This window comes from Cibotium barometz, chromosome 17, assembly GCF_041138505.1.
Source record: "Cibotium barometz isolate CiBa-2024 chromosome 17, ASM4113850v1, whole genome shotgun sequence".
NCBI lineage: Eukaryota > Viridiplantae > Streptophyta > Polypodiopsida > Cyatheales > Cibotiaceae > Cibotium > Cibotium barometz.
This window is the reverse complement of record NC_141062.1, coordinates 32,419,532-32,446,201: the sequence shown is the minus strand read 5'-3', so window position 1 is coordinate 32,446,201 and position 26,670 is coordinate 32,419,532. Positions and strand designations below refer to the sequence as shown.

Here is a 26,670-nt window from a genome sequence, read left to right as displayed (position 1 = left end):
GAAGCCTCAACCAAGCAAACGAGTATCCTGGAAGTGCACAATCAGCTCCGAAGGGAGAGCTGCTAGAAGCCATTCACGGGCCTACGAACGAGAGGGGTGGGAACCATAAACTCTCGCAACAAGGGTGGTCTAGACCTCAATGTCAATATTGTGCTGAAGAGAGGCGAGCTGGTCTTGAGAAAAATTAATGATTCTCCTGGCCTGTGGGGGTGATGAAAGATTGGCTGTGGCAGAAGCCATAGAGCCAATCGATAGTGGGTGGCCGACTTGAATCCAAATAAAAGATTGCTGCTGAATGAAAGAGGCGTCGGGGGGAGGAGGAGGCAAGTGAGAGCAAGGAACAGGAAGCGGCGGGTGCCGGAAGCAGGGCAGGAGCGGAGGCGGGGAAAGAGGCAGGGGACCAGCGGGTGCAAAAGGGCGAATGCAGGTGAGGGGCAGCAAGGGCGGGAGCAGAAGGGGGGCAGCAAGAGCAGAAGCAGGGGCGGAAGCAGAAAAAGGGGGGCAGCGGGAGCAGAGGGGGCTGAAGTGGGAGAAGAAGGGGGGGCAGCTGGAGCAGAGGCAAGGGCGGAAGCATAAGGGGGGCAGCGGAAGCACAACGGGAAGAGATGGGAGGACGAGGGGCAGCAAAAACAGAGAGGGGGGGGGGGGGGGGGGGCGAGTTCAGCAGAAGACGGAAGCAGCAGTGCAAGCACTCAGTTCAGCTTGACATTCCGTACAGTCTTCACAAAACCACAAGGAGGAAATTTCAATCAATCAGGTGCCTTGTCCAGGTCCCATATGAGTGGAAATGAAAAAGATGCCATAATCCCGCTCTCATAAACTCGCCTTTTGGACTCAGGCGCGCCAAGGTCTACCCCCTATAGACACCTGGTGCTTGGGAGGAGACTTCAATATGCTAGTGGACCCTGAGGACCATTGGGGCCACAGCCCACACCCCACCATCTCACGACACGAGTACTCAGCTTGGGAGGAGCTTGCTTTTTACATTAGAGGCCAAGATACCTAGCACCTCTCGGAGTTTGGTTAGATTCCTCCCAGCCTCTCCTTCTCCTGCTCCGACCGCCGCCGACGGATGGACAGCCCTACCTTGTCCCACTTGGACCACGTGTATGTGGATGAGTGAGGTTGCGACAGAGATGGTGGTGGGCATCCTCACTGGCACCACTCTCCTCGACCATGCCGCCATGGTGATTCTTGCTGAGAGTTAGTCATCAAGCCTTACTGTGGTTGAACCTCAGTGGTGTGTAGATAAGCTCTAAGCAAACTTGTATCTTATGCACAATTAATGGAAACTGTGAGAGTTTTTCTTTGTGGAAAATTGTGTCCTTTCTCTCTCTTCTCCATGCTTTCATGCTTCAAAACCCTGTGTTTGAGTGAGAGAGAGAGAGAGAGAGAAAGAAAGAAAGATTTTATTAACGTCTTCCAAAAGACCGAACTCGGCCTATGAGACAAATTGGAGTACCTGTATGGGGTATCCTCTGTCATCCCAACAAAATGAAAAAGTACTGAATAAAAAAGCTGAATCGGGGTGTGCAGGGGATGGAGCTCTACTACTAGGAGAATGCAAAGCTATATGCATGGAGTATACAATCATGATATGCGACCTAGCTAGCTCCATCCTGTACAATACTGGGGGTATAAAATGGTATACATCAGTGAAGGGGGTGTCCACAGCTCCCTGAAGAACATGCCTGGGTGTGCTCTGAAGCGAGCCAGTCGCTCCGCACCCTCTCTGTGAAACTGAGCTTTGATCTCTGTCATCTCTCTCTGGTATAGGCGTGGTGTCCGAAAGCCAGGTGTCCTCTGTCTCCTGCGGGCTCTAAGTGTCTCTGCTCTCTGGAGAGTAATTCCCTGCCGTGTAGGGGCTGGGAGGGGTATGGATCTCTGAAAAAATGTAGTAATCTGTCTCTGTCGCCCCCCCTCTGGAGCTGTCTGAGCCTGTAATAATGTCTCTCTGTGTGGCGCTGTATGTCTAGAATGTATCTCCCCAGTATGCGTTGGTCTGCTGCCTCAAAGATCTGGCGTAGGGAATGTGGCTCTCTGAATAAAATGGGATATCTCTCTCTCATGGCTGTATATGCTCTGCATCTGCATACATAATGCTCCTCACTCTCCACCTCCTCTCTGCACAATCTGCATACCCTCTCCTCTCGGGGGATCCGTGCTGCTCTGCCAGTCTCAATCTCCAATCGGTGTGATGAAACTCTGAGCTGACCAATAGCCACTCGGGAGCCGTGTGGTAAAAAGCCCTCCATGTATCTAGGCCTCTCTATAAATCCATCATCAGTGATACTCATGAAGTGATCTCTGTAGTATAGCATCTTCGGTGGAAGAGGCTGTGAAGGCGATATCCACGTCTCTCGTGTATAGAGCTGCCATAGATCCTGTCTCAATACTCTGTTCCTCTCACTATGAGAGAGACGGATATGTGGTGCATCCCTGTCATACTGGAATGGTGGTAGATGATCTATGTCTAGGCCATGCTGTGAGAACCAATGTGTGACCTGTGCATACCATGATCCTCTGTCTCCTGCCTCAGCCAATTGTCTAGATGCCTGAAAAGCTCTGTATGATAATCTGTCCTGTGGCATCTCTCTGAATCTGTCTAGCAGGCATATAGTCTGGAATATGGCCTCTACCATCATAGGAGGCGCAGCAAACTCTGCTCGGATAATGTCATGAGGTACTGACGGTTTGCTGCGTATCATGCGCGCCATCATGAGGGCCTGTGGTCTCTCTATCTCTGTCCACCAATGGGTAGCAAGGCCTGGCGCCCATACTGCTGCTCCATACATCAATGCCGGTGTGACTAATGTGTCAAATAGCCACCCCTTCGTCCGGGGCTCCTGAAAATGCGCCTGGTGGCACTGTCTCTCTAGCATAGCCAATGCTGCATATCCCCGTGTCAATCTAGCTCTGGCTGCTGAACCCATGGTAAAGCGTGTGGCTGCTGCAGAGAAGGTAACCCCTAGGTACACGTATGATGTCACCACCTCCACCTGGCATCCTGCGAGAGTGAATGTCAGCTGACTCCTGCCCTGTCTCGATGTATAAAAGACCATAACCTTGGTTTTCCCAAGGTTCACAGTAAGACCCCTCTGTGTGCAAAAATCATCGAGTGCATGTAGATGCTGCTGTAGACCACCTGGGGACTCAGACACTAATACAATATCATCAGCATAGAGCATAATATGTACTGAGGTATCTGCTAAATCAACTCCATCTCCGCCTCCCCGTGTAATGAAGTCAGCCACCTCATCAATGTATAACCCAAATAGCGTGGGGGAAAGTGGGCATCCTTGCTTCACACCAATGGTGCTAGCAATAGTCTCGGACATACCTCCTGGACATCTGACTCGCCCAAAAACCTGCTCATATAATGCATAGATGCCCCATGTCATATCTGCTGGTATGCCAAGAGACTGCAGGCGCTGAAAGAGCCTCTCTCGTGGTACTGTGTCAAATGCCTTGCGGAAATCCACAAAGCAGCAATAGAGCTTTCTCTTCCTCACTCTGGCCTGATCAATCATACATCTCAAAGTGAATACATGGTCAGTGGTAGAGAAAGCTCTCCTGAAGCCTGCCTGCCCTGATGAGTGTAAACCTGCTCGCTCAGCATATAAGCTAAGCTCTTGCTCCAGCACTGCACCATAGAGTTTGGCCAGCACGTGGCCAACCATAACAGTCCTGTAGTTGCTCGGATCGAGCATATCCCCTGTTTTGTGAATCGGCACAATGGCGTGCATCGTCCACTCCGCAGGCAAACCCTCTGCTAGTGCCCTGTTAAACAGTTGTGCAAGAAAAGGAGCTAAAGAATCTACTGCATATATGAGATGCTCACCCTGCAGGCCCATATGGTCGGCGGCCCGTCCATGCTGTAGGCGGCGGATAGCTTCCTGTACCATCGAGTGGGTAAAGAAGCTAGCTGTGGTAGGTCGAGGCTCCTGTGGCTGAGGTATAGGTGGCTGCTGTGGGGCATGGTATAGACCCTCTGCATATGTGTGCCATGTCTGTGGGTTTGCAATAGGTGTCGGGGTCCGGGGCTCTCTGAAGTGCCGCCATGAGACAGGGCTATCTCTACTCATGAAGAAATGAAAGATCTCTAGCTCCTGTATCTCTGCGAAGGCCCGCCTTTTGCGGCGAGTAAGTCTCCTCATCTCTCTCCTCGACTCCTGCTCTGTGATGGCTCCCAAGGCTCTCTGTATGCGGAGCCGTGAGTATAGGGCTCTGCACTCGTCATCATACCATCTGTTTTGGGGCATAGTCCCAGGTCTCGCAGGCTCTCCTGAGTGTACACGATGTGGGAAGCTCTGTAATGCAGCCGTGTGTAGGAGTGATGCGAGCTGGGCTGTAATGGTATCCATAGATGCCAGGGGATCCATGAGTAGGAGCCCATCCTCTACTCTGCCAGTGTATATGTCTGCCATGTCATGTGTGAAGTGGATGGTAGTGTGTGGCGTCGGTATGTGGGGGGCTGGTGATACTGGTGATCCGGCTAGTGAAAATGCCAAGTATGTATGATCTGCCCCAATAGGACGAGGTGGAATGGAGAATGAGGTGACAAGCTGTGATGCCTCCAAAGACCCCATAATGTAGTCTACCACCGTGCCTCCGGTCCGTGTATGACCCCCATGTGGGAAGCATGTCAGCCCTCCTGATCCCGGCCACTGTAGCATCCCGTTATAAATAACGAGACGATGCCTGGCTCCCAACTCTAGTAAGTGGTCCCCATAATGTCCTCTGTCTGGTCCAGTGTCCTCTGATGCCCGACTATCCCCTATCTCCTCTGGATCCACAGGGTGGAGAGAGAGAGAGAGAGAGAAAGCTTTGTGTTTCAATAATTCTTGTCACATGCACAGCCGTGGACATGGATAACCTCATCATTAGTCCCTGATTTAGCAACATCTTAGGGGTGAATTAGGGGTAGATATAGAGCCGATTTTGCAGCCCAATAGGCTCCCGAAGTGCCCAAGCTGCCGACGGATGGACAGCCCTACCTTGTCCCGCTTGGACCACGTGTATGTGGATGAGTCAGGTTGCAACAAAGATGGCGGTGGGCATCCTCATTGGCACCACTCTCCTCGATCATGCCCCCGTGGTGATTCTTGTTGAGAGTTATCATCAAGCCTTATTGTGGTTGAACCTCAGTGGTGTGTAGATAAGGTCAAGGGTTTATATTTGGAGTGCATGCAATGGCTTAGAGTCTTTATAGGAGCAATTTACTCACCACTCTTGCATGGTGAAAAACGTTTTTGAGAGTGCTCCACATATGGGCATCTAAGCAAACTTGTATCTTATGCACAATTAATGGAAACTGTGTGAGTTTTTCTTTGTGGAAAATTGTGTGTCCTTTCTCTTTCTCTTCTCCATGATTTCATGCTTCAAAACCTTGTGTTTGAGTGAGAGAGTGAGAGAGACAAAGCTTTGTGTTTCAATAATTCTTTGTCACATGCACAGTCGTGGACATATGGATAACCTCATCATTAGTCCCAGATTTGGCAACATCTTAGGGGTGATTTAGGGGCAGATATAGAGCCGATTTTGCAGCCCAATAGGCCCCGAAGTGCCCAAGAAATACACCCATATATGGGACACCTTTTGAGCACAATTTGGACACAAAACATGACTTGAAGTTTTGTGGGATGAAAAGGCAAAACTGATTGGATTACAAATTTTCCTCTTCGTCCTATAAATAGCCAATGAGATCAGGTCATAGGCAAATAGTAGAAGGTCTAAAGTCAACCTTCTGGTCAGGCCAAAGGCCTCAGAAGTTGTACAGACATCATCATCTTTTATGTACCATACAATAAATACATTGAACACATAGCTCATCTCTCTCTCTCTCTCTCTCTCTCTCTCTCTCTCTCTCTCTCTCTCTCTCTCTCATCATCATTAAAGTTTGCATCATTGTTCTTTATCAAACTAAGGGTTGAGGATCAAGTACGCAAGGCTTCCCTGCATGCAACATTGGTATCAGAGCATTCAGGCTCAGCCCTCTAAACTATCCCAGGAAGGTGCTCAGAATCCATAGCTAAATACAACAAAGGTAGCATTATGAGGTGGTCTGCCCAGGAAGACAAAGCCACAGGAAAGCATTCTCTGGGAGTGTGTGCTCAAAGGAGGACACTAGTTAACTCTCATATTAGTTCCCAAGGCAAAGCAATAGGCATGATCAAAGGGATTGCAGGCATGGGGGGGGGGGGGGGGGGGGGGGGGGGGGGGGAAAGTGGAACAGATGCACATCTCTTCAACCACACTTCCATTGGAATCTAAGAAATGGCAAGGTGTTTAGACAATCAAAGTCAAAGTCAAAGTCAAAGTCAGTAGTCTAGGGAGGAAGGATGACAAGTTCATCATGTTTAGCATGAAGGGATGTCACATGAACAACAATGGACATGGATAACCTCATCATTAGTCCCAGATTCACCAATGTTTTAGCGGAGATTTAGGGGCAGATTTATTTTTGCAGCCCGGTAGTACCCAAGACATACACCCATACATGGGACACCTTTTGGGCACAATTTGGACACAAAAGATGACTTTTTGGATGAAGTTTTGTGGGCTGAAAAGGGAAAGAATTTTCATCTTCTCCCTATAAATAGCCAAGCTCTCATTTCTACACATCATCTAATCCCCCTTTGGGTCAAGTCATAGGCAATCGGTAGAAGGTCTAACGTCGACCTTTTGGTCACGCCAAAGGCCTCAGAAGTTGTACAAACATCATCATCTTTTATGTACCATATGATACATTGAACACACAACTTATGTCTCTCTCTTCTCTCTGTGTCTAATCATCATTAAAATTTGCATCATTGTTCTTTTTTTTTTCTTCCAAGAAAGAGAACCTTCTATTAGTTACCGAGCAAAACAGCCATAATGGCTAAGTACAAATGCAACTCCATAGCGGGGAGTGAGAATCAAGAAACTGAAAAGGGGGAAGGATGCTCTTCTCCTCCAACTGGCAGCTCTAGTAGGAGAAGGCTATCTCATACAATTGGGGAGGGGAGGGGGGACAACCACACAGGTGATCTATAGTGCCAAGTGACCACCACTATCAATGAGAAAGGGACTGTAATGGCAAATCCTCAGGAAGGCTTCGTGGCGCTTCCATATACGGTCGGAGCCACCCTGAAGCTTCCCCCACTACCCATGGAGGGTATGAATCAAGCCAGTAGATGCTTCGGATGGACTCCACTGGCAGGGTGAGGGTGCCCTTGATGGTGGCCTCGCTACAACGAGCTCTCCAAATGTGCCACGTAGCAATACTGTTGCAAATCTCCCATCTTTGACTGGAAAAGGGCGTGGCTCTGAATAGAGGGGTCGATGATGCCCAAGGCCCCCTGTGTCGTAGGCTGAATGATCACTCTCCAAGCCACCATAACCCAAGTACGCCTCCCATCGCTACTAGCCCAAAGAAAGTTGCGGATCAACAGTAAAACCTGGCCAATGCAAGCTCGAGAGAAGGCCCAACAAGAGGTGACTTACCACACGGTGGCGAGAAGAACCTAGTTTGCCCACCACGACCCGGCCAGCTAAGGAAAGCTTGGCTGACTCCAGTGTAGCAGCTCCTTCCGAATGCCCAGAAGAAAAGAGGCTAACTGCTGCTCCGTGGAGATATCGATACTGTGCCAATTGATCTCTGCGCCACATGCACGACAAAAGATCTCTATCGCCTAGGCGAATCTATGGAGATTCCTCTCATCTCCGGATAGGTATGATGCTGTGTCATAGGCAAACTCTGAATCAAGCAACTCCTCTTGCACGCGGATGGGAAGATGCAGCCCTTGGAGAATGGTCTCCTAAGCGAAGATAAATCTGCTCATGGCCTCGACAACAAACAAAAATAGATAAGGTGCCAGTGGACAACCCTACATCATTGTTCTTTATTAGCATTAGGGCTAAGGATCAAGTCATAGTCACGTAGAAACACGTTTCTGGGCAGAGAAACTCCGAAACCCCGAAACGGCCAAAACTCTAGAAACGTGTTTCAAAAATGGGGATTTTTTTTCGTTTCTAGAAAAAAACAAATTGTCTTTTTTTTAATTTTGTCTAAGTGTTTTTTTTAAATATTGGGCTCTCTCTCTCTCTCTCTCTCTCTCTTCCACGCGCGACCTGCAGCCCAAACATCCTCTCTCTCTCTCTCTCTCTCTCTCTCTCTCTCTTGCACACGATCTGCAGTCACCTCTTCTTCTTCTCCTCCTCCTCCTTCTCTCCCCCAATTTCTCACAAATTCCCCAATATTCCCAATTTCCTAAATTCTCAATTGCCCAATTTCTCATAAATCCCGAATTTCTCACAATTGCCAAATTTATGACGAGTCACAATTCCACAACTCCCCAATTGCCCAATTGTGACCACAATTGCCTAAGCTTTTACCATATTTTAAGTGCCTAGATAGCACTAGGTAGGCCTACAAATAATTCTACAAACTACAAGTTCTAAACTATTTTATTGTATTTATATAGAAAAAACTTCGAAACCTTCGCATTTCTTAGCCGAAAGACGAAACGTTTTGTCCCGAAACTCAAAAACCCCGAAACGTTTCTGATGACTATGGATAAGTAAGCAAGGCTGTTCCACCGCCGCGAGGGCAAGTGAGAAGGACAAATGGATTGATGGCGGCCACCCCTCCAGTAGTCCGGGCCGTCACCTCGGAGTATTACCATGCGCTGCTTTCTACTAAGCGAGACTTCCCTGAGCATGAGGTGACCCACTAGAGGGTCTGGCATCACATTCAGCCTCACGTTTGAGACTTCCTCCGAACATCACTGGATCTCCCTTTCTCCTTGGAGGAGCTTCTTCTCACCCTCTTAGCACTAGGAGGAAGTGCCCCAGGGAGGATGAACTCCTGATCTTGCTCTTCATGCAACAATGGGACCTTATGGAAGCTAGCCTCCAGGAAGCTTTCAGAAAGGTTATACAGACTGGATCCCTCTCCAAGCGCATGGTGGAGAGTCTCATTTGCCTCATCTTAAAGGAGGGAGGTGACAGGCTCGCGATTCGCAAGTGGAGATCCATCACCCTCTTACAAGACGCTCCAGCTCCGGAATCCAATTCACTCGATGTGGACATGCTTTATCTGCGATGGAAGCATCTTGGATAACATTTTCATTTTTTGAGAGGCCAAACCGCAATCGCCAAGCTCCGGGGAGAGGATCTTGCTGTGCTTCTGGCTTATGACAGAGTAGATTCAGCCTTCCTGGAGGGGCCATGATCCGCCTAGGCTTCTCACCCTCTTGGGTATGAAGGAGAGGAGACTGCTTTGCCATTTCGTACTCAATGCGGTAGGACTGCCCACTAACGCCCTTCCTCCTTCTCTTCGTCGTTGTGAAGCACTTTCACCTCCACACTCAGGACACAAGAAGCCAGGGTCCTCACCCCCCCATAGGCACTCTCGAGGAGCCCCTTGTTTTCCAATGACACCGCTGCATAACTGGAGGGCTCAGGGGGGTAAACTTTGTTGATTTGTGGCAGCAATTGAGGACTTTTGCGAGGGCTCAAGAGCTCGGATCAATTGGCACAAGTCGTGTGGTTTCTAGGTCAGCACGGCACCCAACCAGACTTGGGAGGCCACCACAGAGGGGCGGCAGCCACAGATGCAGGTGTGGCGAATGGCGATATTGGGGCAGCGCAGCTGGACAGATGGCAAAGGTGAGCTAGAACAGGCAGGGATCTTTTTGCACCATGGTTCGTGGCTTTCAACTGATGGATACTTTGATTTCTTATCAGGCTGCGGAGAGTAGGCTGCTACATTTGCTAGACGAATGCAGGAAACTTCATTTCCCTTCTTGCTTCTTTGAAAGCGTAGGCTCTGGGAAGCATAGACCAATGTCCATCAGCATATTCTCAGATCTCATGAATTGGCCTCACACTTACAGGAATGCATCCTAACAAAAAATCGCATGCAGAAAGAGCAATCACTTCACAGATATTGTCAAAGCAGCTGAGACACTGCAAGCTTTCAATGGCAAAGCACTCGCGTGCTTAGGTAGATATTTTTATTTTGGAGTGCTGGGATATGCCACACCAGAGGCATCCCTATTTCACCTCGATCGTGCTAGAGATCTACTGTGACATTACCCCCTGGGCTCTAACCCTGCCAGTAACTGACTCTGTAAGGCCCCATATTATCTCTGAGGGTACACCCAAATCATGCAAACGCCTAAGGAGGCATGCCTGAGGGACAGTATCTGAAGATTTGCGGAAATCTACAAAGCTACGATAAACCCGGCATCTCTAAGATCACTGCCTCAATAACAGCTCTTAATCTGAGGATGTGGTCCAATGTGGAGTAGGTTCTGCCTGTCGTGTAGCCATATATCCATGTATCTCCACCAAGGAGCTAAGCGCCGACTCTAGCACAGATCCATAAGGCTTAGCCAATGTGTGGCCGATCATGATAGTCCTATAGTTTCCTCAATCTGACGAGTCCCCGGCTTTGAGAATGGGAGTAATGGTGTTGGTGGACAAGGGAACTGTTGGATATATCCTCAATAACTCACTAATATAGGGCTCATGATACTTTTGCTTCCCGTACTAGCTTAGACTTACTAGTTTGAGTGTGAAACCTATTACTTTTGGTGTGACCTCAAAGTTGTAGGGTTTCATATTTATGATCTCACTTTCTCTCTTTTCGTTTCTCGCAGAACTACTAAGTTTTCTCTCCTTTGTTTCACTCACAAGTTATATCCCTATAGACAGCCCATTTGTCCTTGTCTATCTTCTTGTAATTTTTTGAGACTTTTTCTCATCCCATTTGCATGTGCGTCATGTCTTTGATTTCCCTCTTCTTAAGTACTACCAGCCTTGAATCTTGTGCTGTACCATTTATGTTATAGAAGAGGGTTTTTCAATGCAAAAGATCCATGGGTTATGTCAACCTACCTTTTTGGTTTTGGAGAGCTGCTTCATCAGCTTCTCTGTTTCACCCTGTTCCCAAAACAACAAAACAGAAATCAGAGATCAATAACCATGAAAAACCTTTATGATACTTAAATCTCTAGATTTATTTTAAAGATAGAGGCTTGAATGATGCATAAGCAAGAACCTGTAAGGATTTCAGCTCCGAATTTAATGCTGCTAGATTTTTTAAAGCTTGTTCATGTGCATCCTACATCAACAAATGGGTAAACATGCATTTAAACTATAAAATACAATTTCTGGCATTGAGCTAACAGATTTTATCCTGTTCGCCCTACATTAAAATGACTCTAGAAGTGTTCTGTATAATTCGAGATATTGGACCTCAATAAAGCTTCTAGCTCTTGTACTTGTCGGGGTGTGTGCATGTGCAGGGGATTGAGGGGGGGGATAAACATGGATTTAAACGGAAGAATACAATTCCTAGCATTGAACTAACAGATAGATTATCCTGTTCACCCTACATTATGAAATCATTCTTGAGTGCATTGCAACATTTGAGTTATTGGACCTTAATAAAGCTTTTAACTGTTGGTGCATGTGTGCTTTTGTGTTAGTGTGCATGTGCATGTGTAAGTGTTTGTGTGTGTGTGTGTGTGTGTGTGTGTGTGCGTGTGTGTGCGCGCGCGCGCACGTGCGTGCATGTGCCTGTGCCCTTGTTAAGCATATGTGAAGCTTACTATACCTTTTCTTGCGACCAATTCTGTTCAGTAGTTAGTGCCAAAGATCTATGTTTTTCCAACTCCTGCAGCTCTGAAATACAAACAGTGAGACAGTAACGATAATCCTTGCAATAAACACTGCTTTTAAAAGGCATAATCTTAATCTACAGTGCATTTACCTTCAATGCATCCTCTCTTGCTTGACTTTCTGCTGAGAGTCTCAAACGGAGCTTGTTGATCTACATGCAATCCACACATTCCTCAACATGAATACATGCCAAAATAATTATGTAGAAAAGAGGACTTGAAATAAGGCTGTGATAGGTGCTTGCCTCCTCCATGTACAACTGGTCATGCTCATGCAGTGTTGTGTCCATTCTATTCATTAGGCTGAGATTATAATCTGCCTCCTTTCGGGCCCTTTCTGTTCAACAAACTATGATCACCCCTCTCTCTCTCTCTCTCTCTCTCTCTCTCTCACATACAGACACACACACACACTTTTTTTTTTAGTAATGATATATTACTAGTGGGAAACCTCAGTGCGAGGTGAAACCCCACGAAGAAATATGCATTGTACAATGATGAGTATTCACACACACACACACACACACACACACCCCCAAAAAAAAGAGAGGCGGCCATGGAGAATTAAGATCCTTCCTTCATTTGTCTATCTGGGGATTCCCTTCAACGTTCCCATCTTCACTACGCACCCGGCTGCACAGGCCTGCCTATCGAGAGGACATGCTGCTCTGCCCTGTTTGGAGAGAGAGTGCTTCTAGTACCAGCTTCCACGAACCTAGCATAAAGAGTTAGTCGTTTGACACATTGGTGAGGCCATGTGCGATGTATGGGGCTCCATTTTTGGGAGGTAATTTGGGAGGACTGGAGGGGGGGAGAGAGTGCAAGTGATTGCATGATCAAGAGTTGATGAGGAGTAAGCCCTCTGCACCACATGAGATAGTCTTGGCTGAGTTTGGGGCAGCAGACAAACACTTACATTACCTACATTTCCCATCCATCTGTACGTATTGGACAGAGATCACCTTGGCATTTGAGACTTGTAGACAGCTACGGCCAAAGCAGGTTCTGGTACTCACAGATCATCAGCTAGTTTGGCATGCATAGCCTTTAGATGGACCGCCGCCTCCTTTTCAAGTACAGCCTGGACTCCCCGTTCTTTCATTTGAGACTTGTAGACAGCTAGCACAGAACGGCCATACCAGTTTCTGGTACTCACACGGATCATCCGCTGGTTTGGCATGCATGATCATTAGATGGACCACCTCCTCTTTTTCGAGTACAGCCTGGACTCCCCATTCTTGCATCTCGATCAACTGCATCATCCGCCTGGACTTCACCCGGCTTCACATGAGTCAAGCATGGGTGCCCCCACCAGAGCTTCCCACAAAGCTCCACATTTACAGAGAACACTTCCTAAGGGTCTCAGCAGACGATGGATTCATTGGGGCACCAGGGTATGTCCATAGACACATGTTACATGCTATGAGGGATCGCCATTGGCCAGTTCAAAATATCCTATCACCACCTTTGGATTGAGTCTGGGAGAGCGGAGGGCATTCCATGAGAGGCACTGGTATGCACACTATGCAGGACTGCAGAAATTGAGACGGAGGAGTGTTATGTATGCAGACGCCCAGTCTACTATGAGATATGCAGGAGATCTCATTGCCTCTTCCAAGATGGTTTTGTCCCCCTCTCACTGGTGATGCAGTAGTTTGGGATGGAAGACATGCAAAATCCTTTGTCCAACATACTATTAGATTACGTTGTCCAGTGAAGAGTTAATCCTTGCAAAAACTCCAATTTGATAAATTTACTAGCAAAGGACTATTTTAGTGAGTAACACAGAGGAGCTTGGGACAAAAGACATGCTAAAATCCATTGTTCAACATACTATTAAATTTAAGGGTGCCACTATTGTCTGTCCAAAGAGGGTTTTCTGTCCTCTATATGCACATTGCAGAGTCACTTCAGTATTCTGTATGGGTGTAGCCATTAGAGAATCTCACACCCTGTTTATCTAAACTCTTCCATGGCCCTTAATAAAACATATGCTTAGATTTGAGAACGATACCCTTATCAGAAATTCCAGGACAAGGCATCTTAACTACCTGCCAGATCGCGTAGCTCTGAAGAATGCTCCTCTCTTAATCTTAAAATCTGCAAAACAGAAGCATCATTAAAATGTCTGAAACTGAGACATGCCAATTTCATATAAACCCAGAGTTTACCGATCCCTAAGCTAAAATTCGTAATTGATTTCTTGCAGACATCATGATAATTAATTTGATTAAAACTACCTCGTCTTGGAGAGCCTGGCACTGGGACATGGCCGCTGCATGCATTTCTCGAGCCTCTATCACAATACTCTGTATATTTCAATCATCAAACTTTGACCTGAGCGCTGCCTCCTATTACTTTTGCAACAAAATATGGCATTCCTAAGAATGATTAAATTAGCACATCTAAAGCAGCTCACGTTTTGTGCATTGCTGTCATTGTAAAACCTCTCCTCAAGAGCAACAATATCCTGCACAAAATTCATGATTTGGTATCATGCTAACATTCTGCATATTACAAATAAATTGGCTAACAAACTGTTCCCAAAAAAATGCAAGGAAAATCACTCATATATTCATACCCCTCCCATTGGTTGCAGCCTCTGGCTGCCATGCCATTGTACCTCTCTCTCTCTCTCTCTTACCAGCTACATGATGTACACATGCCCCAAGGCCCAAAGCCTTGGGGCTTGTGCTAGGTTTGTCTTTTTCGTCTGTTTACCTGTTTTTTTGTAACACATAATCTTTGTAATCCCTTATGTCTCATAGACCTTATGGTCTTTTGAAGACGTTTTAATATAACTCTCTCTCTCTCTCTCTCTCTCTCTCTCTCTCTCTCTCTCAAACACGGTGCTGCACAGTCAGCAGACACAGTGATGCACAGTGGCGGCGATAGCGCTCACTCAAACACCAACAACACAGACACACACACCTTCTGCGCAGGTGCTTACCAAGTTTGGGCTGCAGGCAAATAGGACTGTAGGAGGCGCCTGGGTTTGCAAGTTTGCAGGTAGTTGCAGAAAGCGCAGAAGGGACGGCTGGAGGCCTATTGGCAGGCTGCGCAGGTGCAAACAGTAAGGTGAAGGGGTTTCAGCATCTGCCTCGCTTTTCGCACCCACCCTTGCTCAGGCCCCCAAGGCAGCAACTAATAGGGGAAAACATGTCTCAACCACTAGAGGGGGAACAGGATGGTGAGACAACCTTTCACACCCCCACGAAGGCACCAAATGCCTACCGCAGAAGACTGAGGGAAGGAATCATGTCCCCTGGCTCACGAAGGTTTACGAAGATGGTCCGACGAGATGAGGCCCTTTATGAGGAGCTACAGCTTCACATAAGGACAGAGATGAACACCATGCGACCGAGCAGATGCATGCCCAAAGGAAAGTGATATACGAAACGCTGAAGGAAGAGATATATGTCCAATTGAAGGGAGAAATGCAAGCCCAAGTACGGGTTGAAATGGAATTAGCCCAGCCTTGATGCACACGGAAATGAAAAAAGAGATGCAGAAATGGAAGGATGACATGCTTCGAGAGATTGGCACAACAGTTGCATCGTACGAAGGCACTTTGAAGACATGTATGGCTGACCGCGAAAAAGACATCACAGAAATGCAAAAGACTTTGGAATCACGTAAGGCAAAAGTGGCTGCAGGTGAGAAGGAAATACATTCATGGGCTGAAATTGCCACTGCTACAAAGAAACAAATTGAGGAAGTCAACCCATGGATTGAAGTAGTAAAAAAACAGAAGGATACACCAGTCAATAAAGTAGAGGTGATGAATGCTACATTGGAAGAGGAAGCCAAGAGACGGGCACGTGCCTTACATGTACGTGTAGTTAGGTGGGAAGATAAGGGAAATCCCCAAGAGGATGCAAAAGCTCTTGCAACAAAAATTGGAGCCACTGATGTACCCATTACCGGAGCATGGCGAGTAGGCAGAGATGAAACCAAGGCGAAGATATTGATCATCAGGTTTGGTGACTTGGAGAAGAAGAAGGCCTTCCTCTCCAAAAGGATGGCCCTTAAGGGGGAAAAGATTTATTTGGATGAGGACCTTACACCGGCACAGATAGCACACCGGAAGGAACACATGCCGCGTGTGCTTGAGGCAAGGAAAGAGGGGAAATGGGCAGTATACAGAGATGACCGAGTCATCATTACGGAGAGGAGGCCCGCTAGACGGTGCGCGGCCTATGAGACCTTGCGATTCACGGTGTGGAATTGCAACGGAGCCCTTAGAACAGATGCAGGATACTTTGAGGATACTTTCAGACACAGTGATATTGCTATGTATACGGAGACCCATCAGTGCACAAACAAGAGGCTTCCTGACGTCCGGGGTTATAGATGGGAATCAGTTTTCCGCCCTCAGCCACGCACTGTGGGAGGTACTAGAGGATCAGGAGGAGTGGCAATACTTTACAGGGAGGAGCTTCGTGACAAAATACATGTGGCACATAGAGATGCAGATGCGAGGTACATGTGGGTCCGAATATGCAGAGGGGGGCTCCGCGAGCTATATGTGGCGGTATGCTACTTTCCCCCAGCCCACTCCAAGTTTGCACCATCAGGAGAGTCGCCCTATATACCACTATATGATGATATCATGAGGTTTGCCAGCATGGGAGACATATTACTATTGGGAGACTTTAATGCACGTACAGGCACAGAGCAAACAGAGTTGTATGATACTCAAGAGGCTATGTACCGGGAGATCACGGCAGAGGATGTAGGGTTGCAGAGATCAGCACAGGATGAGGGGGAGATTACAGATTATGGCAGGCATTTTCTCACACTCGGGAGTGCACATGGGTTGGTCATATACAATGGCTTATTGAGATGGCGAGGATCAGACGCTCTCACACACTGGAACTCTAAAGGGGGAGCGAGCATAGTGGACTACTTGATGGGATCTCCTTCATTGATACCTGATGTGCGGGGTTTCACGATTTCCAGTAGGTCCATTGGCATAGCAGCCGATCATGCATACCTGAGTTTCACACTAGTAGGTAGATCCCCGAGAGATGGGCCAGCCACTCATCTACCTAGGTAGCCGAGATATCAGTTTACACGTGAGACAGTTGGGGTTTATCGGGATGCACTATCTGATGGCTTGTTCGCTTTAGACCCGCATAGCTCTCTGGACGAGATCACGAGAGGATTGGCAGGTGTTCTACATGCATCCGCCTCATATGCGTTTCCCTGCACTATGATCCCTTCCACCCACCCCCGCAGCACTGCCCCACAGAACAATTGGTATGATGATGAGTGTCGTGAGACACGAGCACAGCTACATCGTGAGATTGCCATTGGGTCTCACACACATAGACAAGCCAGGATGATCTTTCGGCGCCTTGTGCGGAGGAAGAAACGAGCCTATCTGGCTAAGCTAGAGGAGGAGATCTACCAACTCTTCCTGGGGAAGGACAGCAAGAGGGCATGGAAGATGTTTCAGGAGAGACAGTCTGGTACTCCGATTACTGCACCTGAGGCATGGCATACTTATGCTAGAGAGCTATATGATGCACCAGGACAGCCCCCCACCCCCCCTCCACTGGGAGCTAGACCGTCTAGCAGCACCTTTTTTACTATGCGGATGGTGCTAGATGCGATAGATAGGTTACAGAATGGAAAGGCACAGGATCATGATGGGCTAGTTGTAGAGCATCGGTGATCTTCCTCGTCCACTTTGGGGTGAGGCTGTGGCAACAGCTGTCCATACCATTAACCGCTCTCCGACGACTTCTGTACCCCATATGACTCCATTTGAGGCATATTTTGGCAGGAAACCCGATGTCTCGCACTTCCGTGTCTTTGGGAGTGACGCGTATGTACATATTCTGAAGAAGCAGAGGGGGAAGCTTGACTCCAAGTCCCGCAAGCTGGTATTTGTGGGGTATAACTCTCTTTCCAAGGGATACAGGTTGTATGATCCAGAGAGGAACGAGATTGTTGTCAGCCGGGATGTGGTCTTTGACGAGCATGTTCCAGCATCCACTGTCGAGGAGCCGCCACTTCTTGGAGATCCAGAGGAGTCTGATGATGATTCCCAGTATACTACTCCAGTTGATCCACCTTAGTCATCACAGGAGGTTGAGCCCGCAGCTGAAGTTGAGCCCCCGCGATCACAGGAGGCTCCACGATCTGTTCGAGTACCTAGGTGGTTGTTAGACACCCTTCGGGAGTCAGGTGTCACGGAGCTACCCTTCGAGTGGACCACAGAGGACGGCCCTCGAAGATCACATCGAGTCCGAGATAAAAGCAACACGGCGGAGCTTCTTCAGGTGAACTATGCTCTGATGTCTCGTATCATGCGGGATAAAGAGCCCACTTCCGTAAAGGAAGCCCTTTCACAGGATACTTGGAGGGAAGCCATACAGGTCAAACTTGATGCCATCGAGAAGAACAACACTTGGGAGTTGGTACCGAGGCCGTCGAAGCGGTCAGTCATTGGTGTCAAATGGGTCTTTAAGACCAAGTATGCGGCTGATGGGTCGGTGGACAAACACAAAGCCAGGCTCGTGGCTAAAGGTTATGCTCAGCGGCCAGGCAGCATCGACTACGCGGATACCTTTGCACCGACAGCGGATGACCACGATTCGGACCGTTCTTGCCCTTGCTTCTTCTCAGAGGTGGCCCGTGTACCAGATGGATGTAAAATCTGCGTTCCTTAATGGTGACCTGCAGGAGGAGGTGTACGTTGAGCAGCCTCCAGGCTTTATTGTTCCAGGATCGGAAGGGATGGTTTACAGGTTACGTAAGGCCTTGTATGGTCTTAAGCAGGCTCCCAGGGCTTGGAATCAAAAGATTGATTCCTTCTTTATTCGGACTGGATTTCAGAGATCGGTTGCAGATCCGAACCTGTATCTCTTTCGGGAACGCGGCATGGTCACACGTATCATCCTTTATGTGGATGATCTCATTCTCACCGGCGGTCATGTGGAGCACATCGGAGTGACGAAGGCTGCCTTGTCAAAGGAGTTTGAGATGACCGACTTAGGCTTACTCCACTTCTTCTTGGGATTGGAGATTTGGCAGACCCAGAGGGGGTTTTTCGTCTCTCAGCAGCGGTATGTTCATGAGTTGCTTGAGGCCTTTGGGATGGAGAACTGCAAGCCTATTACTTCGCCGATGGACCCGAACACAAAGTTAACCGTTACAGATCCTTGTGAGCCAGTTGATGCCTCGCAGTACCGGAAGTTGGTTGGTTCATTGATCTGGTTGCTGAACACCAGATTGGACTTGAGCTTCTCCGTGGGGCTGTTGAGCTCGTTTATGCAGACGCCATTGAAAACTCATTGGGACGCAGGATTGCGGATCTTGCGGTATCTGCAGAGTACGAAGGATCTGGGACTCTTTTACACAGGAGGGAATGGAGTCAAGCTCCAAGGTTGGAGTGACTCAGATTGGGGAGGAGATCCAGACACGAGGAGATCTACTTCACGATACACTTTTACCCTCGGCTCAGGAGCAGTTTCTTGGAGCAGCAAGAAGCAGCCAACTATTGCCCTTTCTTCGACAGAGGCAGAGTATCGAGCTGCTTGTGGTGCTGCTTGTGAGGTTGTATGGCTGCGGAGACTGCTAGGCGAGATGGGGTTTCCACAGAGAGAGCCCACAGTCATCCAGTGTGATAACCAGAGTTGTATAGCTATTGCTCGGAACCCGGTTTTCCATGCCCGGACCAAGCATATAGAGATACAGTATCACTTTGTTCGTGAGAAGATCTTGGCGGGTGACATCTTGCTACTTTATTGTTCGACGGAGGACAATGCGGCGGACCTCTTCACGAAGTCTCTACCTCAGGCTACGCTCAGGCGGCACTCCAGCTCCCTGGGGTTGGTTTCACAGCCAGGAGAGCTGAGAGGGGGTGTTAGAAGTCATCTCCTGTCTATTTGTATACACCACGGCCTCTGTTGTGGGTGTGCCTGCCCGTATATCATTTTTCCACACTCCCCGTATTTTTTCCCTATTTTTCCCATTTTTTCCTAGTGGTTCGAGGGCTGCCAGGTGATGCCAGGAGCACCCCAATGCTGGCCGACTGTACTTTCTTTAGGCGTGTGCATCTGGGCTGCTGGCCGACTGCTCTTGACCAGTCGTGGGCATCAGGCTACTGGCCGACTGGTATTTTCTCAGTCGTGGGGTATTTTCTCAGTCGTGGGCACCATCTGTAGCTGGCCGACTGCTCACATGGAGATGTATATATTGCCCCTCAGCCCCCACCACTTCCTCATTCAGTTTTTCGGGATCTTGTGTATAGAGAAGAGTTTACACACCTATCTCTCTGTGTTTCTTGTGCTGATTATTTTCTGCAGTCTACTTGCTCTTGTCTACCCAAGTTTGGTTGTCATTTCCGCTGCATATTCTGACAAGAGTGTGTATTTGTGAGTCTTTGTGTGAGAGAGTGCCACGTGTCACTTTGGGAGTTATCCCATAAGCATATGGTACTTGAGTGTGTGTGTTCACTCTATAAGAGTGATGTACTTTCTTGTGTGTCACATCAATCAAGTCAAGCTACTTTGGACTGCATGTGAGTACTTGCTCATTGCTTTCATTTCCTTTCCATTTCCATTTCCATTTTCATTATGCTTGCCATCATTTCTTTCCATTCCTAAAATTAGCTTGCTTCTCTCTCCACCATGTTCCTTCAGATGGTATAAGAGCGATATCCCCTTCTCTAGCTTTCCCTTCCTTGGGCAAGCCTTAGGAGTGAGGTGGCCTGGAAATGGAAGTTATGATGAATCTACTCACGCCGACCTGCTGCTGATTTGCTGCCACCTGTAAAATGGCCGCCATCCTCTGCTGTTTCAGTCACTCACTGCCATGTCTAGAGGAGTCGCCATTTTTTTTAGATCTCACCCCGGGCTGCTCCAGATCTGAAAACCGCCATTATCCAGCCCCTTGCTGGTCGTTTTTCTGTCCACACTAGCGCCACCGTTTCTTGACAGATATGCCCCCTTTGCTGCATTCTCATGCCTTCAAGTCACCATTGCTGAAGTAAGACTGCTGCCCAACCTGATCAAGATGGTCGAGACCCAAATCTGATTTTCTACTCCTCTTCACCGACTTCACAGCCACCCAGAGTCATGACATCACTCCATTCTACATCTGTTATGGTCGAAAAGTTTAAGGGGGAAGGCTTTCCCACCTAGCAAACCAAGATGCAGCTGCTCCTTATGAAAGGAGTATGGGACGTGATTGACGACAATGAAGCAGATGCTACTGACGATCTTCAACAACCCAAAGTATGGAAGCAACACAATGCCCAAGCCATTGCTATCATTGGGCTTTGCTTGGCGGATTCCTTAATTCATCATGTGGATTTCAAATCGACAACCAAGGAGATCTGGAAGAGCCTAGAGGCCCTATTTGGTAACAAAATTACAAACTCCAAAGTTTTTCTAAAGCTGCAATTTTATAAGTTGAAAATGGAGGACAATGATGACTTTCGTGATCATTTAGCAAAACTGCAATCTCTTGTGCAACAACTGTCAAGCTTAAAATGCCCTCCAGACGATGAGGATAAAATGGCGGTCCTTATGAAGAGTATGGAAGGGATCTCTCATTTTGAGAACACCCTTGAAGTACTTAGGTTGGCTACCACCACATTTGATGATATGGTGGCTCTTCTTCTTGAAAAAGATCGCCGGAACAAGGATTCTACTTTTTCCGCAGGCACTAAAGAAGCTCTCATCTCCCACAGCACATGGAAAACCAATAAGAACATCATATGCAGGTACTGTAAGTGGAAGGGTCACATGGAAGCAAATTGCTTCAAAAAGAAGGAGAAAGAACAAGAACACCACCATGCTAATCTTGCTGCGCATGAACCACCAGACGAGCTTCCCGAAGATCATGCACTTTCTGCCCATGTCACCCTAGATGAGGATGACAAAGATTATTGCTTCTAATGTCTTCTATGTGTGTGGGTGCTCTGCCCTTGCATTATGAAAGAATGAAATAAAATGTGTTGTGTGATGGTCAATAAGGGTCCTCTGCCCTGGGTTGTCCCCCAAAAAATGTGTATTGGTTTTACTTTGATATGATGTATTGACACCCAGTTCAAAGTAAGGGGGGGTGACGAGTGATGGTTCTCACTGTCGGTCGCAAGCTTACTCAAAAGTCACTATCACATGGGAGGTGTTGGATAGTTGGACTTGCTCTTTGTAGTATTGCGATGGAGGGGGGATCGGTCTACTCCTTGCGTGTTGGGTCTCATACTCTTTGCTTTGAGGGGGGATGTTGAGGAAATCATAGTCAAAGAGTGTGTATTTGTGAGTCTTTGTGTGAGAGAGTGCCACATGTCACTTTGGGAGTTATCCCATAAGCATATATGGTACTTGAGTGTGTGTTCACTCTATAAGAGTGATGTACTTTCTTGTGTCACATCAATCAAGTCAAGCTACTTTGGACTACATGTGAGTACTTTTTCATTGCTTTCATTTCCTTTCCATTTCCATTTCCATTTTCATTATGCTTGCCATCATTTCTTTCCATTCCTATCTCTCCATGTTCCTTCAGAGAGGTACTGTGAGAGAGGTATGCATGAACACAAAAAGCAGCACCTCCAAGCTGGTGGTCACCATCTCCCCTCACTGGTCTCTGTGAGCTGATCCACCAAGCTCCATCCTAGCCAAAGGCTATAGATGAGTAAGAACGTCGATGATGCGGAGATCCTACAGATGATGCGATAGCTCAACTGCCTGATCCTGAATGGTAGCGGCCACCAACTCTCGATCCCACTCTGTCTCGAGGGCTGCGCTCAAGGGGAAAGAGAAGATCATCGCACCGTTCTCTAGCGTAGAGGGTCTGGAGTGGTGGAAGACCACACATTCCTGAATAGGGGCTACGGTCTTCTCGAACTTGTCTATCCCTTCCGTCGGAAGACACTGGAAGAAACTATAATCCACAGGCTGCTCCAAGATCTGAGGGGGCCTACCTGGAGACTCAGGTGGGAGAGCCTTGAGCCCTCACTGGTGAGGCCGCAACGGTCATCTCCACCGGCTCTGAGAAATGATGAATCAGGCGGCGAACGGTACTTGCCGGCTGTCTCCTCTCCACATCAGGGGCTGCGGGGGGCGACGGGAATGCTCTGGAGAGGTGGAAGGGGGGGGGGATGGTTGGCACTGATGAAGTGGAAGGGGCAAAAGGAGCCACTGCGGGTAGAGTCGGAGGCGAGGGTGGGGGAGAGGGGGGAGGAGGCAGGGGGGAGCGGGGAGCGGGGAGCGGGGAGGCGGAGAGGGATGTTGCGAAGAGGTATCCATCGAAGTGGAAGGTTGCTAGGGAAGGCTCGACGAAGTGAGGGTGGGGTCAGCTTGCCCCACTGGGCACTAAGGGTCAGAGGAAAAGTCGCGACGAGGAATCGGCCGCCACATCGCTTGGGGGGGGGGGGGGGGGCTCTCTGTGACTGGAGAGGGCCCGCCGTTTGTGGGTGGGTGCTGTGATAAGTGCTCGAAACGGTTCTTTGCCAAAACCGAATCCTCTTGCGTGCTGCCAGCCTGGCGCGCACGGCGGCGACACTCAGCTCTGGTACTCGGCCGGCGACCGGGCGGGGGCCAACCGTCCACCACTCTCTGGGCTGATGGGTCATCCATGGTCGGAACCTGGTGCTCCGTGGCCTGGAAACCTGCTCCTCCCCCGGCCCCTGGTGAGGATCTAAGCGGGAAGTAGGAGGAGGAACCACCGGGGACGGTCGCCTAGTCTGACGCCAAGGGCAAGCTCTGGCCAGATGAGCCATCTATCTGCAAATAAACCATTGGCCTAGAAGACCGGAATACTCCACTCGTTGCATAATGGGGGGTCGCTCCGAAGACTGGGAATAGATATCATGTGAGGCACAGAATCCGGCGAGGCAACACAGATGCGGAGAGATGGAATCCCGGCTACTCGTGCAAGGGCAGAGACAGTGGGGGGGGGGGGGGGGGGATTCCATCACTCTCCCGATGGCACCACCAATCACCGGGAGAAAAGGAAGGTATTCCTTCCTGAGGCCTGGAAAGCAGACTGTCATGGGAAAGCCTGAAACTCCAACTAATGGGTCGGATGCCAGGTCGAAGCCATGCTGCCACCGTACAAAGAAGGCCTGGGCCGTACGCAGTGCAACAGGGCTCAGCTGCATGACAAGATCAGACACTGCTGGTGAGTCGAACTCAACCTAGTAGTAGCCACGCCCCAAAGGATGAATATCTACGATCTTTGGTGGTGCACCTAGGAGGCTAGCCTGAAGAAGATGTCTGAGTTGGCCACACACGGGGCGGCTACCAACAATCTTGCACACCAGAGTGGAGGCCTCTAGGGATGCGACAGTCGTAGCGAGAAGCTGCAAGTCTGCTTCGGAAAACGAAAGGCAGGTAACAGCGGCCTTGGTCAGCGGCTGCCATGGAGTCCTCCTAGGGGCGAAGACCAGAAGAGGTCGAAACTTGCCGAGAAAATGAAGAAATGCCCACAACCTGAGGGCGCTGCCGGAGGAACAAGGATGGGCTAGAGATGACGGCAAAGAAAGGGAAGGAAGGGACGGGTGGGGGGGGAAGGGGGGGTGGAAGAGAAGAAAAAGAAAAAAGAAGAAAAAAGAAAGAGAAAAAAAGGCAGCGAAGGGTAGGCACAGAAAGAAGCAAGCAGGAGTAGGAAAGAGAGGGGGGGGGGGGGGGGGGGCAGGCGGGCAGGGGCAAACAGGGGGAGAAGAGGGGGCGCAGGAGGCGAAGGGGGGGCGTAGGCGACTAGGGCCGGGGGGGCGCCGGCAGTGACTAGGAGCAGGAGGGGGGGGAGCGCAGCTCACTTACAATCAGATATTTTTGATGAAGGCTAGCACTTGCAACTAGAGAGAGCTACTGTCTTATTATTATCTGGAATCTAAAGCAGCTAGATTGAGCAAAAAAGTCAAAATTTTCTGTGTGGCCCAATGTCATATGTTGAGAAGCATGGGGATTTCCCCACATTCATAACTAACAACCAAATGAGGTACAATCCAGGTTTCTTGGTTTAGTTATTATTATTATTATTATTTATCTGAGAATAAAATACATGCATTTTGTAGCCTGAATTCTATGCCAAATCTCCAGCACAATATTTTCTTTGAAAATAATTTCTTTTGAAAAAAAAGGAAAAAGCTCACACACCTCTCTAGCCTTGATTGCTTGCTCTTTGAACTCCTGACCCTCTTTTTGAACATATGTTCTGAGACGGCTTTCTTCCTTCAGCTCATTCTTCACCACCTTTTTTTCGCAAAAAAAAAAAAGAAGAAGGTGAACAACTCAAACCAATCAATAAGGAGAATCATCTTCTACAAATTACAGAACCATGGACTTTGCTGCTGACTGCTGTACACAAAAGGTTACCTCTAGCTGGGAATTTGTTGAGTCTTGTTGCATCTGAAGACTTTGACATTCTTCTTTTAGTATCTCCTGTTTAATCCATTTCATGTACTCTCAGATTCTGTAGCAACTTACCATCTATTTTCTTATGAGAAAACTCTGCATATTACTAAATATACAAGTTACTCTATGTATGTGTTTGTATCGAAGTCTACAAGCACATTGAAGATCTGAACTGCAAGCACCATCTAATGCGCGTATATACCTTCTTAAGTGCATGTGCATGTGCAAAAAAAAACAAGGGAAACCCAATGCATGAAAGAGCTACAAGCATTGTATGCAAGCCCCAACCTAGTGTTGCCTGCTTCACTGCTCCATATGCATGTGCCAAAAGCTAGATGACATGGAAGCTCAAGTTAAAATCACCAGGCAGGAGCTAAAAGCTGCTCAGGACTGACAAAAGAGCTATGTGGATTTGAAAAGGTCAACCCAGACCTTTGAGGAAGGTGATATGGCATTTCTTAGGATCAAACCCAAGAGGAGTTTGTTAGCCTTAGAGAAATACCGTAAATGTTTTCTGCAATCAAGGATCTGTGAGCGCCCCCCCAATTCGCGAACCTCCCAGCTCCTTCGCTCCCTTGCCATTTTCATCCCTCTTGCAGGCCTCTCTCCTCCTCTACTTCGCCTCCTTTTCCTTCATGTTAGCCTCCCCTTACCTTCCTTGCTCCTTGCTCCTCGCATCCCCACCTCGCTTCCTCCCCTTCATCACTTCTTCTTGGGAGGTTTCCAGCTTTCGTCCAATTTCCTTTGCGGCAAGTTTCGGCCTCTTCTGGTCTTCAAACCCCCAGGAGGACTCCATGGCAGCCGCTCCATCATCCCCGACCAAGGCCGCCATCCCTTGCCTATCTTCTTCAGAAGTGGACCTCCAGCTCCTCGCTTCGACAGTCGCATCTTTGGAGGCCTCCACCCTCAAGATTGTGCGTAGCCCTGGGCGTGGACAGCTCAGGGACCTATTACGGGCAAGCCTTCTGTCACGTGCATCCCACACTTGGATGCCACGTGGACATATCTGAACAAGAAGGTGCAAGACCTGGAGTGGAGAACAGGTCACATGTGAGCCCACAATCCGGGACGAGTCAGCCAGGGTTCCACTCTATGCGTCCAAGGTCAGGTGTGCATTGTCCTGCACACGAGGCAGTGCCAGTCATGTTGCAAGTCTCCATCTGGAATGATGTCAGATGTTCTGTGTATATGGTTTGCAACTGGATGCCAGACCTCTGTAGGCATGTAGGTTTGCATGTAGAGATGGGGCCAGCCCACAGGGCTACCCCAGGGCTAAGATTTGCACTCTTAGTGTGGGCATGGGGGAGGGGTAGAACCACCCCTAAGGGGCCAGGAGGGCCCAGGCTGTGCCCACCAGCCATGGCATGGGCTAGAAGGGCTGTCGGCCAGCCCTAGGGATTTTGGACAGGCAGCCAACAGGGCTAGAAGTCCTAGCAGGTTGGCCAGGTGTGGGGGGCAGTCCCACACCCATGCGCAGGGCTGCCCAGGAGCCTGGGCACTGTCCCAGAAAGCATGCGCAGAGTGGCCAGCAGGTTGCATAGTGTGAAAGCATTTAAAAGCATATTATTGCTAAAGACCTAGTCGTGAGGCTTTTATAAAGCTGGCCGATTGGATGCTAAGGGTAG

The 26,670-nt window shown here is 48.6% G+C and overlaps 1 protein-coding gene across 1 annotated transcript in view; it reads right to left on the bottom strand.

Annotated features, from left to right (window-relative positions):
• Window positions 1-25,090, bottom strand: part of LOC147629894 (uncharacterized) — a 31,439-nt gene extending 6,349 nt beyond the window's left edge. Inside the window, exons 1-10 of the mRNA XM_086810881.1 lie at window positions 25,007-25,090; window positions 24,788-24,883; window positions 14,089-14,139; window positions 13,910-13,978; window positions 13,721-13,769; window positions 11,915-12,006; window positions 11,762-11,821; window positions 11,606-11,665; window positions 11,048-11,110; window positions 10,885-10,929 (exon numbers count right to left, since the gene is read on the bottom strand). Of these exons, the coding sequence (XP_086667007.1) occupies window positions 10,885-10,929; window positions 11,048-11,110; window positions 11,606-11,665; window positions 11,762-11,821; window positions 11,915-12,006; window positions 13,721-13,769; window positions 13,910-13,978; window positions 14,089-14,139; window positions 24,788-24,883; window positions 25,007-25,090 (669 nt within the window). The remainder of the gene's footprint in view (window positions 1-10,884; window positions 10,930-11,047; window positions 11,111-11,605; window positions 11,666-11,761; window positions 11,822-11,914; window positions 12,007-13,720; window positions 13,770-13,909; window positions 13,979-14,088; window positions 14,140-24,787; window positions 24,884-25,006) is intronic.
• Window positions 25,091-26,670: the final 1,580 nt, after the last annotated feature.